Raw genomic sequence first — 14,170 nt, 5'->3', positions numbered from 1 at the left:
CCGGAGTGCTGGGATTACAAGCGTGTGGCACCACTGTCCGGCACAGCTCACTCTTCCCGCTGTCTCTGTCAGACGGTCAAATCTGCGGATGGAGGGCAGACAAGCAAGGAGGAGGTGGAGAAAGAAGAGCCATCAAAAGCAGCTGCGAAGGTTCTGTCTGGAGAAGCCAAGAACCCCCCTGGACCCCTGACTCCTGGGAGGAAGGGCCACAGAGAATGCCCACTTGAGGTCCTGAAGGAGCTCCACCCCCTGCAGTCCAGGTAGGGAGGCTGCACAGGGACACAGTCCTGCTGCGAGCCCAGCCTTCTGTGACCCCTGACCCGCCCTCCCCTTGGCGGACCTATCCCTGCAGAGGCAGTTTAAACCTGCTCACCAGCCCGGAGGGGTCACTGACCCCCACACCCGGGGACTGAAGCCCGGTTCTCACCCCCCCCCCCCCCGCTTTACTGGTGTTAGCCCAGGCGCTGCAGGCTATCAATCTGCAGCTCCTCACCTGCCCCTCCCTCACCAGGTGGGTTCTGTGGTTCTTCAAGAGTGACCGAGGCCGGGCCTGGCAGGACAATCTGCAGCTAGTTACCACGTTTAGCACTGTGGAGGACTTCTGGGCGTGAGTGTGTGCCTTCGGGAGCTCTGAGTGGGGGGTCAAAGGCACCCTAGCCCACCACCTTCTCAGGGGCGTGTCAACACTTACTGGGAGCTGGGGGTGGTAGGTTCTGGCCAGGCTGTGGCTACCCCCCTTGGAAGCTTCTCATGGTTTAGGGAGAGCCTGGGGCCTGGGAAAGCAGGAGTGAACCCTGCTACTCCAGTGCATGTGTGCGTGCACGTGCCCAGTGCCAGAGAGCTGAGAAGGGCCGCACTAACCCAGGAGGGAGGCCCAGCTGACATGCCCTAATGGCGTAGACTTCAGCAGGCTTTCTGGGGATGGGGTTTCCCTGAGAAGGGCCCTTGTGTGTGTGGAGTGGGTGGGAAGGCCCAGGGATGGTGGCGGAAGGTGGGTGTGTGAGGAGCTGGGAAGCCAGGGTCAGGCGAACCGTCTCGGCAAAGCCTTGGACCTCTGTGTGGGGCGGGATCTTTGCAGGACGTACAGCCACATCACGCTGGCCAGTAAGCTCTCTTCTGGCTGTGACTACGCCCTGTTCAAGGTAGGCTCTGCTCAAGGGGCTGATTCCAGGCTTTCCCCTCGTGGACAGCTGGGGTGTGGGCAGCTTGCTCAGGAGAGAAGAGCACCTCAAGGAAGGGGCCCAGGCCTGTGGCCTCACTTCTATTAAAACTAAACATGCAAGGTGGTGCGGGGGCTTTTCTATCACGTCCGGTCTCATCTGGGAGGTCCACCACTACCAGCATTTTAGAGATTTCAGCAGGTGTCTTCTGCCCAGCAAGGTGTGGGGACCACACAGCACTCCTGGGGTGTCTACCCCAGCCCACAGAAGCTCTGACCCAGAGACCCCTCACCCGGTTCGGGAAAGGTGACAAGCACACAGATAAGGTTGCAGAAGGTGGCAATAGTAAGCCTATGGGGTCTTGGAAAGAGGCCCGTGTGGGAGGCTTGTGTGGCCGCTGGTGGCGCCTGCTGTGCAGGTGAGAGAAGCAGGGCTGGTTAAGGCCCAGCACAGAGGCTATGTGCAGAAGGAGCTTGGTGCCCACTTCCCTTTAAACATACAGAGGCCATCGGCCTGCCCCTCCTTGCAGGAAGGCATCCAGCCCATGTGGGAAGACAACAGAAACAAGCGTGGGGGCCGCTGGCTGCTCAGCCTCGCCAAGCAGCAGCGGCACACCGAGCTGGACCGCCTGTGGCTGGAGACGGTGAGGAGGGCAGGAAGGGCAGGTGTGGGCCTGCGGGAGGCCAGTGGGCTCAAGGCTGGATCCTCGATGGAGCACTGAGCGGACCTCTCCCGGCTCCAGCTGCTGTGTCTGCTCGGGGAGAGCTTCGGGGAACACGGCCTAGAAGTGTGTGGAGCTGTTGTCAACATCCGCACCAAGGGGGACAAGATTGCCGTGTGGACGTGCGAAGCCGAGAACCAGGCGGCGGTGCTGTACATTGGGTGAGGGGCCCTCCTGGTCCTGGGGCTGCCGGGGCGGCCTCTGGGTCCCCCGTACCCTCTCCCTTCTTCCTTATCACCTGTATAAAAGGAGTCGGAATTTAGACCCCGACCTGGGAGTGTTCACTATTGGTACCGTGCAAGTAAGACACCAACCAGGTGAGGCTGACGCCAAGCCAGGGAGGTATGTGAGCCCAGGAGCTGGCCTAGGTCACATCTGCCGTCTTTGTCCTGTCTCGCCTCCAGGCATGTGTACAAAGAGCGCCTGGGCCTCTCTACGAAGACCATCATCGGCTATCAAGCCCATGCAGACACTGCTGCCAAGAGCAACTCTTTAGCCAAGAACAAGTTTGTGGTGTGAGGCTGAATGAGGCTTCAGCCATCATTCCTGGGCCTGTCTTACTGCTGTTCCATGCACGGGGAAGGCTGCACTGTGGACCAGGGCGGGGCTCCTGGGTGGGGCAGACAGCCGGGCTCTTGTCTTAGAACACACACCAGCACCGCCCCTTGGATAAGGTCTCACTATGCTGCCCAGGCTGACCTCTCATTTATGGGTTTAAGCCATCCTCCCGCCTCATCCCACATCACCGGGATTACAGGAACGCACAGTTGTGCCTGAATTCACAATGATTTTCGTCAGTGTTTGTTGGGTCCGGCCTTGTGGCAGATGGCCGGTACTGGTGAAGCGCATTCAGTCCCTAGCTCTGAATGCGGCCCTTTGGCGAAGGCAGAGTGAAGCAAAGTGCTGGCTCAACCCTACCAACAGAGGACAGGAGAATCCTGTGGCCAGCGCCTGTCTGTGCCTGCCTGGGAGGGGACTGGGCGGCCTGAGGCAGGCTCTTCTGTCTGGGAGAAGGGCTCCAGGCCACTGATATTAAGAGTTGGGGTCCAGTGCTCTGTGAGCACTGCTTAAAAGCTAATGGGTCAGACCTGCCGTTTGGGCGCCCATCCTAAACCCCGACCCTTCCCTAGACCAGCTGCGACCTGGTGCCCTCCCTACTACACCTGACTGCTGGAGCAGGTTAGAGGGAAGACACCGGCATTTGTTCAAAGACAGGTGGGCCCTGGGGACCGAGAATGCCCTGCGCAGCCTTGGCATCTGAACACAGTCCTGCGGGTTCTGACTCTCCTCCTGCCTTAGGGAGGGGCTGGGGAGAAGGGCAAACCTTAACACCATGAAGGGATTGCAGTGGTGGCTGGGCCTCACCGTGGGTTAGAACGGGTCCACTCAAGGTGAACGATGCTTCAGGGCCCATTTGTATCTGTCCTAAATAAATACTTTGGAACAAACTTGGAATTGAAATATTTAAGATCCAGGCTTCCCTGAACCTGGATTTGCACTGTCCTGCTTCAAAAGGACTCCGGTGAGTCCGAGGTACCAAGGAAACCAGAGAGAGCGCCAACTGGTACGGACAGGGGCTACAGTAGGAACAGGCAAACCGGAACAGTCATGGCACCCCAGCCCCGGGTCTTCGGGGCTCATGTTCAGTTCTGGTGTGTGTAGATGCATGGCGGTGGCCATTGCCGCCATCCCCAACTGCTCGATCCTGGCGATGGACTCCTCTGGAGGTCCAGGGCTTTCGCTCGGTCATCAGCTCTGCCTCTGTGCGACGGCAGGTGGGGGATAGAGATGAGGAGTGGGGGCGCCTCAGAGGTGGAGTTGCAGGAGGTTGGCTGTGACTGGGGTGTAGCCAAAGCGTGGCCCACAAGCAGGTTCTCGGGGAGGAGTGAGGGGCGCTGGGGAGAACGGATGGAAGCGCTGTCTGAGGCGTGGCTCCGAGGAGGCGGAACGAGGCTCAGAACGGAGGCTGAGTAGGGCGGAGCTCCGGGAGGACAGAGGCCAGTTGGGGGCGGGGTCTAGGGCAGATTGGAGGCGGGGCCCGGTTAGAAGGTGGGGCTAAGAGTAGAATCGTGGGCGGGGCGTGGGCGGGGCTGCGGTAGGACAAGCGCTTGGCACGGGCGGAACCTGGAAGGAATAAACCGGCTGGGGGCGGAGTCGCGGGTGTGAAATGGGTCTGAAATAGGGCGTGGGCGGAGCTTCGGGGAGACTGAGCCTTCTGGGGAGGGGCGTGGACTGGCCTTGTGGGCGGGGCCGGACGAAGGCTCCGCACTTGGGGCGCGGAGGTCCGAGCGCCGGGGCGGTGCCAGGCGGGCGGGGCTGCCGGCGCGCGGTGTGGCCTTGGCCATGAAGCCGCAGCCGCCAGGCTAGGCCCGGGGCGGCTCCAGGCCTGGGCGGCCCGCAGGGGGCTGGGCCGGTCTCCGGCTCGGTTCCCGGGGCGGCGGGTGGCCGCTCACCATGCCCGCCAAGCACCAGCATTTCCAGGACCCTGAGGTCGGCTGCTGCGGGAAATACTTCCTGTTTGGTTTCAACATTGTCTTCTGGGTGAGCGTGGGGTCCGCTTCTCTCCCTGTGCGGAGGGTGGGGTCTAGGGAGCCTCAGGTCCTGGTGCGGGAGACCCTCCTCAGGAGCTTGCGAACGAGGACTGTCCCTACCCCCTCCACCCCGGTGCCCACTCCCCAAGAACTACTCTGGGAAGCTGCTGGGATTGCTGGGGAGCGGGACCCAGTCCAAGCAGGGGCTTGTTGGGATCTCCCGTTGCAGCCCCAAGTTTGGGTGAAAAAGGGGGCGGTGTTTGCCGGAAGACTGCAGGGGCGCGGTAGTTGCGGGACTAGCCCCGCCCCGCCTCCTGGCCACTCCGGCTCCCAGCGTGGTGCGTGAGGTTCTCAGAATACCCAACAGACGCTCAGAAGCTTGAGAGCCAGGAGGGCAGGAAGTGGCAAAAGCCGAGGCCTCTGCCTCCTCAGGGAGAGGAGCTGCAGTTGAGAGCAGGGAGCTGTCCCTTGGGAACAGAATTCAGCATTCCACAGCTGACTGAACACAGGGCTCTCTCCCAGAGTGGCATCCGCGTCCTGGCCCTGCCAAGTCATCTTCTCTTCTCCCTCCCCCATCTTCTCGCCAAAGCGGGCTCTGCATGCTCTCCTTCACCCCAGGCCTTTCCAACTTGCATTCAGCAGGCACCGGCGCTCCCGCTCCGTCCCCCACCCACGAGCTGCTGTGTTCGCCCTGTGGTGGGTGTCCTTGGATCTCAGCAGTCTTCTGTTCTGGAGGGCGTGGGCCCCTGCAGGGAGCACTGGCCAGAGCTTTTAGGCAGGCCACTTTTACTCTCCCGGCCTTAGCAGTCCAGCCGAGGAGGGAGTGGTATTGGAGTTAGTCCTTCTGGGTCGTTAGAGTAAATGTGGGTTTTTGTTGTTGAGGCAGGGTCTCATTCTGTAGCCCATCCTGGCTTGGAATTCGCTCCAGTTTTCCTGTCTGAGCTTCCTAAGTGCTGGGATTACAGATGTAAGCTATCACATCCGGCTTCGTACTAAATGAGTTCTAATGAGGCACAATCGCCCAACTACTTTATTACTGTCTGTAGTTTGCAGATAGGGAGTTGAATGGCCAGACACGGAGAGGCTGTTTGTCTCTATCATGGTTGGTGGGCGGAGGTAAGGCAGGGCAGCAAGCTCAAGCAACCGTGAGGGAGGGGCAGATCTGAGAGTCCTGGCTTTGTTCCGGGGTCTGGGCACGTGGACAGAACCCTGATGCTCTGTGCTTGGGCCAGTCGGGCCTTAAGAGCAGAATTGGATCAGACCTAGCTGGCTGCAGTTGTGTGGAAGGGAGACAGAGGACCTGGAGATTGGGGGGGGGGGGGGGGGGACCTTGAATTCCTGATGTTCCACCTCCCAAGTGTGGGGATTATCCGTCTGCATCTGTCTGCTCAGTTCTACCTATGCCGACTGGACCCCAGCTGCAGGCTCTTCATCTGAGCAGCCTGTGCCCCCGTCACCTTCATCTTTCTCGATATCTTGCCTCAGTCCCTTGCTTGGAGAGCCTGATTGTCAAGGGCAGCCACGCTGTCACCCCTGACCCCAGGAAGACACACCATTAGAGGAAATACTATCAATAGCCCACCCCCACCCGCTCTTTCCTTCCCTGGTCCTGGGTTCTGTCCGCTGCTGTGTTCTCCCTGGAAATGCCTCCCTGTGCGGGCTGTGGGGGTGCACAGCCAAATATCCCTTCACCTGCCTCCTCCCTGAGCTTCCTCATCTTTGGACAAGAGACCAGCTAATGTTCTGTTTTCCCTAAACCCCTCCTTGTCCAGCCCAACCCCGTTCCTCCTCCTGCTCCCTTTCGAACCTCCCAGCCTCCTCCTCTGTCTCCCTCTGCCCCATCTTTGCTCTTCACCCTGGGTTTCAACCTTGGCCTCCCACCTCCTCTCCACAATCCCTTTCAGTTTGCTGGGACAGTGGCATGCTCTGGCTCCAGACCCTCACAACCACACCCCACCATCACTTTCTGTGTGAGGCACCCCAGCGTCTCAAGGACTGCTACTGAGCTCTGTGGGCATAGCAGAGAACAGGCTGGTCCTGCTCTCGGCCCTCATGTGGCTTACCCCTGCACAAAGGAAGTACTGAGCAAATAAACAGACATCCAGTGGGCTAGAGAGGGTAGTGGGCAGCTGGGGTTCTAGCGGCAAGGAGGAAGGAGAGGGAGAAAAGAGTTCCAGGTAGAGCATCAGACAAGCAAAGATCCCACGGTCATCTACAGCTGCATAGTGAGCTGAAGGCTAGCCTCGGCTGCTTTGAACCCTGTCTTGAAAAACCAAAACCCAAACAAAGGCATGAGAACCTGTGAAGCTGATGTTTTCTGAGCCTGCTGTGGCCTCGCAGCAGAATCCTGTTCTACACTGATAGAGCTCTTGAAGAGTCCAGGAAGGGGCTGATGTCCAGCCTGAGGCTTGAGGTTTGAGGCGGCTGCAGCTCCTCAGCTAGCCTGGGGGAGAAACTCCCTGAAAGGTGTTCTTGGTAGGTGCACCGACCGAGTTCACAGTGTTGGGGAGGCTCCTCCATCAGCTTCCTGATGGTCAAGGCTGGGTGTGGGGGGGTTGCGTAGGGGGTTTGGAAGAGCCCTGGAGCTGGTGGTGTCTGGCCTGAGCCCATGCTGCTTTTGCAGGTGCTGGGGGCCCTGTTCCTGGCCATCGGCCTCTGGGCCTGGGGTGAAAAGGTAAGAGAGGGGGCTGCCCAGGGCTGAGGTGGAAGGGTGGCCGCTCCCTCACACCCGTCTGCTTCCTGGTGTAGGGTGTGCTCTCCAACATCTCAGCACTGACAGATCTGGGCGGTCTTGACCCCGTGTGGCTGTTTGTAGTGGTTGGGGGTGTCATGTCGGTGCTGGGCTTCGCCGGCTGCATTGGGGCTCTCCGGGAGAACACCTTCCTGCTCAAGTTTGTAAGTCTCTTTGTACCTCAGCTCCACTGGAGACCCCTAACCTCTTTCTGCTCATTTCTTGCCTGGTCATGGTACCAGACAAGGAGCAGATAGAACCACACTGTCTTTTGCTCAGGCGCAGGGAGGAGGAGGAAGCTCAGTGGTAGAGCACCTGCCTGGCACACACAGGGCTCTGGTTTCCATCCTGCAGGGCTGGGAGGGGGCGGCACACAACTAAGAGAGGGTAGAGGCTAGAGACGGCGGCTCCCCCAGGCCTCGGCAGGGGCTCTTTCCTGTCCCTGGGAGCCAGGCCTCTCCAATGCCTGCCATCCATGTACCCCCAACCCAGTTCTCTGTGTTCCTCGGCCTCATCTTCTTCATGGAGCTGGCGGCGGGCATCCTGGCCTTTGTCTTCAAGGACTGGATTCGAGACCAGCTTAATCTCTTCATCAACAGCAACGTCAGAGCCTACCGGGACGATATTGACCTTCAGAACCTTATCGACTTTGCTCAGGAATACGTGAGTTGTGGTGGCCACTGTGGGCCCCATGCAGGAGATGCCTGATGGACACACGAAAGAGGGGGCAAGTTCTGTGTGTGCATGGTTCACTTCCTCACCCACCCAGGCCAGCACATGCCAGGGAAGAAACCCAGGAGAGCCCCTATGCCAGGAGAAGCCAGCTCCTGCCCATTCCCCAGGCTTCCTTGTGCCCAGCGGTGGAGGGACACAGGCGTGTGAAACTGTGGCTAGAGGAGGAGATGGAACGTGTGATGCAGGTCTCTGCTTCATCTGGGCCCAGAGTGTCTGCTGGGGCTCTGCTGCCGATGCCCCTCGACTGTGCCCCAAAGGGTTGCGCAATATTAGCTGGCCAGCCCGCTTCTCATTTGGCCACTTAGGTTTGGTGATAGGGACACTCTGAGAAATGCATTGCTGGATGATTTTGTCCGTGTGCAAATATCAGAGCAAAATCTAACAACATCATTGCTTAGTTTCTTTTTCCGTTTTATTTATTTTATGTGTATGGGTGTTTTGCCTGCACGTGTGTGCCTGGTGCCCCCAAAAGCCATAAGAGGGCATTGGATCCCGGAACTGGAGGCACAGACAGTTGTGGGCTATCGTGTGGTTGCTGGGAATTGAACCTGGGTCCTCCAGAAGAGCAGCCAGTGCTCCTAACCACCGTCCACCGCTCTAGTCCCAGCACAGTTGCTTATTTTCATCAAGTGTGGTCCACGGGCTGTAATGGCAAGTTCTGCGCGAACAGCCATGGAAACCATTCCCACCTGCATATTCCAGCCCCTACAATCCCCCAGGGCGGCACCTGTCACGCCCAGTCACCTTCTCCATTGCAGGCTCTGGGGCTCAGCAGTGCCCTGGAGCTGCCCAGGGCAGAGGCAGTTCTGTAGCCTGCGGTTTCTGTGTGCTTTCTTTCTCTATTCAGTATGGAACTGGGACAGGCCTGGCATATGCCAGGGAGAGCCGGTGTTTTTAAAATGTACAGCCTGTTCTCTTCCTGATGGAAGCGTGGTGGGAGATGATGCTGAACATACAAAACAGGGCTGTGGGGGCGGGGCAGGCAGGAGGGGAGGATGCGCCGTGGCAAGGGCTGGGATGGAGAAAGCAGAGAGGGAGCCTCAGAACGGTGACCTTGACGCCTCCCTGAGGCAGGGAGGGAAATGGTGGATATTGTAGGAGCAGGACTGTTCCCCAGCGGGACGGCAGGCACTTAGCAGGTACTGGGGCAGGTGCTGGCTCAGCTGTGTCTCAGACCTGCACACACAGCCGCATGGCCGGGCCTCACCCCCAGCTCTGCTCACAGGGCCTGTGGCTGCCACCAGAGCTGTCTCTTGCTCATCCTGGAGCTTCCCCCGCCCCCGTGGCCAGCTTTCCAGCAGCTGGTACAGCTGGCTTAAGGCTCTGTGCTGGCATATGCTCTTTCTTTTGCACTTGGGCTTGCCCTGGCCACATCTAGGAAGACTAGCAAGCATTCTGAGGAGGGGGCCTGGGCCTCCAGCATGATGCCAGTGGGCATTTGTGTAGTGGGCTGTAGTGGGAAAGGAGCAGGAAGGGAAAGCTGGCTGGGGGTCCTCTCCTGGCCCTGCAGTGAAGTTTTGCCAAAATCTCTGGGGCAAGTCTGGAGAGTTGCCGGCAGACATGAGTCTGAAGTGCCTCTGCCCCCTCAGGGCTGGCTGCTGCCCCTGGGAGGTCCATGAGGAGGCCACAGCCTTCAACCCAGGGTCTCACCTCTCAGGGCGCCCCTAATCACTCTGTGAGCTCAGGCCTCTTTGCTGGGGGGTGGGGGGGTGGGGTTGCCCTCTCCACCAGCCGGCCCCCTCTGTTGGCTCTGCCCTGCACAGGATGGGTGAGGCTCTCGGTTGGGCCTGGTTGCCGAGGTGAACCCCTTCACCTTGGCTTTTCTCCCCTAGTGGTCTTGCTGTGGAGCCCGAGGGCCCAACGACTGGAACCTCAATATCTACTTCAACTGCACTGACTTGAACCCCAGCCGAGAGCGCTGTGGGGTGCCCTTTTCCTGCTGTGTCAGGGACCCTGCGGTGAGCGGGACCCCGGGGGGAGGGAGGGCCCCTTAGCAGCAGGAAGCACGTGCCAGTGTGCTCTGGTGTCTGAGAGTGTGGAGAAGTCTGGAGTTCCGCTGCAGAGGCAGCCACGGCAGACCCCAGGCCTCCACCTGCTTGTTTTGTGAAGGAGGGGCGTTGTTGAGGAGACCATGGGTGTTCCCAGAGGGTCTCGCTAATGGCCTGTCTCCCTTAGGAAGATGTCCTCAACACCCAGTGTGGCTATGACATCCGACTCAAACTGGTGAGAGGGTGGGGACAGGGTGGAGGGTGCCTGCGTACGGGTGACACGGCCTCTCAGAGGCTCCCGTGGAAGGTCCAGGGGGCTTTGTGGGGTAGAACTGACCGTGGGTGGGTCTGGGGTGCGTGTCCCACCTCTGTGGAGCACGTGCAGTGGTGGGCAAGGCCCTGGACCTGGCTGGTCCCGGAGCTCATGTGTCCTCTCTGCACTGACGGGGCAGAGGGAGAAAAGCGGGAACTCGCAGACGCGTTGACTGGGACAGTCGAGAGGCAATTCAGCTGGGAACTTGGAAGGTGGATAGGTCGGGTCTGAGGTCAAGGACGCCTCTTCAGAGCAGACGGCCATGCTGAGCGTTAGAGAAGGAGCCACTTGTGCCAAGGTCCTGCGACAGAATTCCAGGGAGCAGACGTTGCCGGGGGACCCTGGAGCTGGGATGGCGAGGTGGGAGAGGAGCTCTGAGCTGGGGCCCGCTGCGGCAGCAGGCTGAGTTTGTCCTGCCTGTCCTCAGGAGCTGGAGCAGCAGGGCTCCATCTACACCAAAGGCTGCGTGGGCCAGTTTGAGAAGTGGCTGCAGGACAACCTGATCGTGGTGGCCGGGGTCTTGGTGGGCATTGCCCTCCTCCAGGTGCGGCCTTGGCCTCCCCCTCCCCCGAGGCTCCCCCCCTCCAGGCCGTCTGCCCTTCCTCACCTGCTCTCTGTCTTACAGATATTTGGCATCTGCTTGGCCCAGAACCTCGTGAATGACATCAAGGCGGTGAAGGCCACCTGGTGAGGCCGCCAGGGGTGATGGCCACATGCCTGGCCTGGCAGTGGGGCCTCCTAGGACACTCTGCTTTGCTCACGATGGCGAGGCCTGTGGGGCATCTTTGTGAGCGTGGTGCTCATTACCCGCCCTGAGGAAGCGGCTGGGGCTGTGCCAGGGCTGGTTGCCAGCGAGCTGTGCGAGTGGGCTGCATCCATGTGTGTGTGCATGCGTCCATGTATGTGTGTGTGCATGTGTCCATGTATGTGTGTGTGCATGCGTCCATGTATGTGTGTGTGCGTGCGTGTGTGCATGCTTGCACGCTCATAAGTGCACCTGGGGGCACCACCCCGCTGGCGTGAGCTCTAGGGGAGCCAGCCAGGAGGAGGGGCATGCGCCTGTGTCCGCTGGGTAACCGTGGGGCATGTCTGTGTGTGTCCTAGGAGCCTGCTGTCTCAGACCTCTCCATACTCGCCATGACCTTGAGCCTGCGGGGAGCCCGCCTTGCCCCCTCCGGGCCACAGCCTCTGACACGAGTCCAACAGTTTCCTCTCGCGCTTGCCTCTCAGGATCACCCGTGGTGACGGCTACACACTACTCAATAAACAGCACTTTGGGAAACACTGGCTTGTGCTCAGGAGCTTCGAAGGTTGTGTTGGCAGCTGGGCCTCTGCAGAGCTCTCCAGTGAGGGCCCTGGCCCGAACCCATCTCTCCCCAGGGTCTCATAGGCCTGGGAGATTGTGTGCTTGAGACCCCTTTGCGTGGGTTTTACGTTGTCCGAGTCTCCTGATGATGGCTGTGGTCACACCAGCTTTTCAGTGATGGATATTCCACCCTGTCCTATGTACCTGGCCCCTGGCTTCTGGGAGTCGGCCTTTCCAACCTCGGTGGGTTACTCCCAGCGTGCACCTCAAGGCTGCGGTGGCTCAGCCTCATGAAAGACATAGATACAAAGGATGGGTGCTGTCGAGCACCCCTGAGAGGATATTGGTAGCCTGGTGGATCCTGGCTGTGCCGGGGCCTGAAGTGGGTGTCAGAATGCCCAGAGAGCAGCTGAGTGGTGGGAGGAGGCTGAAAGGGAGTGCCCCCAGCCCTGTCCTGGTATCTGTGAGGGTCAAGTGAGTGCTTCGGGTCCATCAGTACCCTCCCCGTGGCCTGCAGTGCTGCCTTGCTGCCACCAGAGGGCACCCAGGCACCACATTTTCTGCCTCTGGTTTTCCTTACAACCTCACCGCCACGCGATCCCTGCCCGCAAATGCCTACCAGAGGGAAGCAGCTAAGGCTTGGGCAGTCTAGCTGCCCGAAGGGGTGGCATGTGTGAAATGACCCTTCCCACCCCTTCGCTGTGCTGGACAAGTGGCGGGGTGGGCTGGCTCAAAGGTCGAAGGTCTAAAGGCTGCAAGGGTGGAATGGGGCGGCGGGACCAGCCTAGCCTTGGCCTTGATCGGCACTGGAGACCAGGCAGGGAAAGACACGGGTTCATTACTGAGATAACCATGTGCCATCCGGATGAGGGGAGTGAGCTGCTTGGGAGAACGTGGGAGCTGTGTGGAGGCGGGGCCTCACCCACAGGTGCCGTGGCCGCCCAGGTGTAGCTGATTGCTGCTGTCCATGGAAATGCAGGAATCCCAGAGAAGCTGGCTGTCTGCAGGCTGCTGTGAGATAGCCAGATTCGAACTCAAACCTGCCGGCAGCACAAACTCCGGGTGCAGACCCTGCGTAGCATCACTCTGGGGGCCCTGACTTCTCGGGTACGTGGGGATGCCGGGAGCCGTTGCGCGGGCTGGCTGGCTGGGCACCTGGCGAAGGCGGGGCAGAGCTCTAGATGGCCTGCCCGTGGTGTGGTTTGTGCACTGCAGTGAGTACAGCCTCCCTCCAGCCTTGCATTTTCTCATTTCAGGAGGTTCGTCTCTCCCTCCAAGCTCAGGACACCCTTGTGAGTTGCAGCTTCTTTTTCCAGTGAGGAAACAGATTGGGAGAGGGGCGGGAGGCTGCCTAGAGCGCGCAAGGCACGTAGGTCCTACTGCCCCCTCGTGCTGGAGCTTGGCATTACACACTCGCGAGGTCTGGTGAGACCTCGATGCGGACCTGGCAGCCAACGAAGGGTGTAAAGTGAGAAGTGAGTTCAGAATCTCCTGAGGTGCCAGTGACACGGAGAGGGGGAAAGGCAAAGCCCCCGCCCTGCGCCCCGCGCTGCCGCCGCATGCTGGAGGCAGATGGCGAGGAGGCGAGCATTGTTGTTGCTATAAAGATGAGTGGCAGCTGCAGAGCCTGGGAGGAGAGCTGGGAAGGGGGCCATTTCTGAGCAACAGTGATCTAGGTTTCAGCTTCAGCGTTGGTAGGGCCTCCAGAGCCTCGGTGGGCTTGGTCTGGGGGAGCTGGGATGCCTGGAAAGTTGGGAGGGGTGAAGAGTGGAGAGCACAGGCAGGAAGGGAAAGCGCCAGGGTATTTAGAACCCAAGTGGGGGAGCTGATGGAGGAGTGGGGACCTGGGCCAGACCCGGAGTTTTCCAGAGCTCATCCTGCTACAAGAGCCCTAGTTTTCCATCCACTGATTCATGTGTCACCCATCTGCCGCCCCTGCACCCTCCGCTGCTTACCAAAAACACAGCGCCACCCACCCTAGGAGGCCTGGGCCAGAGATTTCTGTTTCGAGGCAGAGGCAGGCAGGGAGCAGTTGCTAGCTTCGAGAGGATGTACTGAGCAGCACGTGATCCTCACCTCGTCAACTTCTTGCTCTGACAAGATGCCTCAGAACTGGAAGGAAGGAAGCCTTCTTTGGGCTCCATTTGGGAGGGTCTGGTCTGCTGTTGCTTGCCCCCCCCCCCCCCCATGGGCCTGCAGTGGAACGTTAGCACCAGGGGGCCATGGCAGAGCAGAAGTGCACAAGGGGAGGGGCCTGAGACAAGGTGTGGACCCAGGAACAAAGCCCAGGACCCACGCCCTCTAGCTGTCCCTCCCTCACCATCACCGCTCATCAAGCTATGAAGCTGTCGATGGGTTAACCTATCAGGGAGGCCTGAGCCTTCACTTCCGGGAGGTCTTGCCTCTGCACACTGCTGCATAAGAACCAAGCCTTCAGAGAGCCTTTGGGAGGGTGTCTCAGATCTAAACCACAAGCAGCTTCTCGGTGCACTTTGGGGTCCATTTAGTCACCCGATTCCCTTAGCCATTCAGAGAGCAGTTCCCTCCGTTCCAAGCGGTCCTCACCCACAGGGGTGCCTTCCCAGATAGGGAGAAACACAAGGGAGCAGGCAGGGCCGGCATCAAGGTGGGTCACTGGCCCACAGTGAGCAAGGCCACCTTCCTACTCTGTCAGGAGGGAGTGTA

The 14,170-nt window shown here is 59.8% G+C and overlaps 2 protein-coding genes across 2 annotated transcripts; both read left to right on the top strand.

Moving 5' to 3' along the window:
- The first annotated feature begins 597 nt into the window (after nucleotides 1–597).
- Eif4e1b (eukaryotic translation initiation factor 4E family member 1B) lies at nucleotides 598–2,446 on the top strand. The gene is made up of 4 exons (XM_055595854.1): nucleotides 598–607; nucleotides 1,690–1,803; nucleotides 1,903–2,042; nucleotides 2,286–2,446. The coding sequence occupies exons 2-4, from the start codon at nucleotides 1,705–1,707 to the stop codon at nucleotides 2,398–2,400; spliced, it is 354 nt and encodes a 117-aa protein (XP_055451829.1). The 5' UTR covers nucleotides 598–607; nucleotides 1,690–1,704; the 3' UTR covers nucleotides 2,401–2,446.
- Nucleotides 2,447–4,163: 1,717 nt separating this feature from the next.
- Nucleotides 4,164–11,466, top strand: Tspan17 (tetraspanin 17). The gene is made up of 9 exons (XM_055595873.1): nucleotides 4,164–4,422; nucleotides 7,036–7,086; nucleotides 7,161–7,307; nucleotides 7,636–7,806; nucleotides 9,711–9,836; nucleotides 10,054–10,101; nucleotides 10,607–10,723; nucleotides 10,805–10,866; nucleotides 11,284–11,466. Exons 1-9 carry the CDS (start codon nucleotides 4,336–4,338, stop codon nucleotides 11,318–11,320), a joined length of 846 nt encoding a protein of 281 aa, XP_055451848.1. The 5' UTR covers nucleotides 4,164–4,335; the 3' UTR covers nucleotides 11,321–11,466.
- Nucleotides 11,467–14,170: the final 2,704 nt, after the last annotated feature.

The sequence above is a fragment of the Psammomys obesus genome, unplaced genomic scaffold, assembly GCF_907164565.1.
Source record: "Psammomys obesus unplaced genomic scaffold, mPsaObe1.curated_primary_1811, whole genome shotgun sequence".
Classification (NCBI taxonomy): Eukaryota; Metazoa; Chordata; class Mammalia; order Rodentia; family Muridae; genus Psammomys; species Psammomys obesus.
The sequence above is the reverse complement of the archived record's forward strand: the minus strand, read 5'-3'. Positions and strand labels throughout refer to the sequence as shown.

Excerpts from the sequence above, each read along its gene's own strand:
- Eif4e1b (XM_055595854.1), top strand. The coding sequence starts at position 1,705 with ATGTGGGAAGACAACAGAAACAAGCGTGGGGGCCGCTGGCTGCTCAGC. Across the intron at positions 1,804-1,902 it reads ACCGCCTGTGGCTGGAGACG|CTGCTGTGTCTGCTCGGGGA; the intron begins GTGAGGAGGGCA and ends TCCCGGCTCCAG. Across the intron at positions 2,043-2,285 it reads GCGGCGGTGCTGTACATTGG|GCATGTGTACAAAGAGCGCC; the intron begins GTGAGGGGCCCT and ends TCTCGCCTCCAG.
- Tspan17 (XM_055595873.1), top strand. The coding sequence starts at position 4,336 with ATGCCCGCCAAGCACCAGCATTTCCAGGACCCTGAGGTCGGCTGCTGC. Across the intron at positions 7,807-9,710 it reads TCGACTTTGCTCAGGAATAC|TGGTCTTGCTGTGGAGCCCG; the intron begins GTGAGTTGTGGT and ends TTTCTCCCCTAG. Across the intron at positions 9,837-10,053 it reads GCTGTGTCAGGGACCCTGCG|GAAGATGTCCTCAACACCCA; the intron begins GTGAGCGGGACC and ends TGTCTCCCTTAG.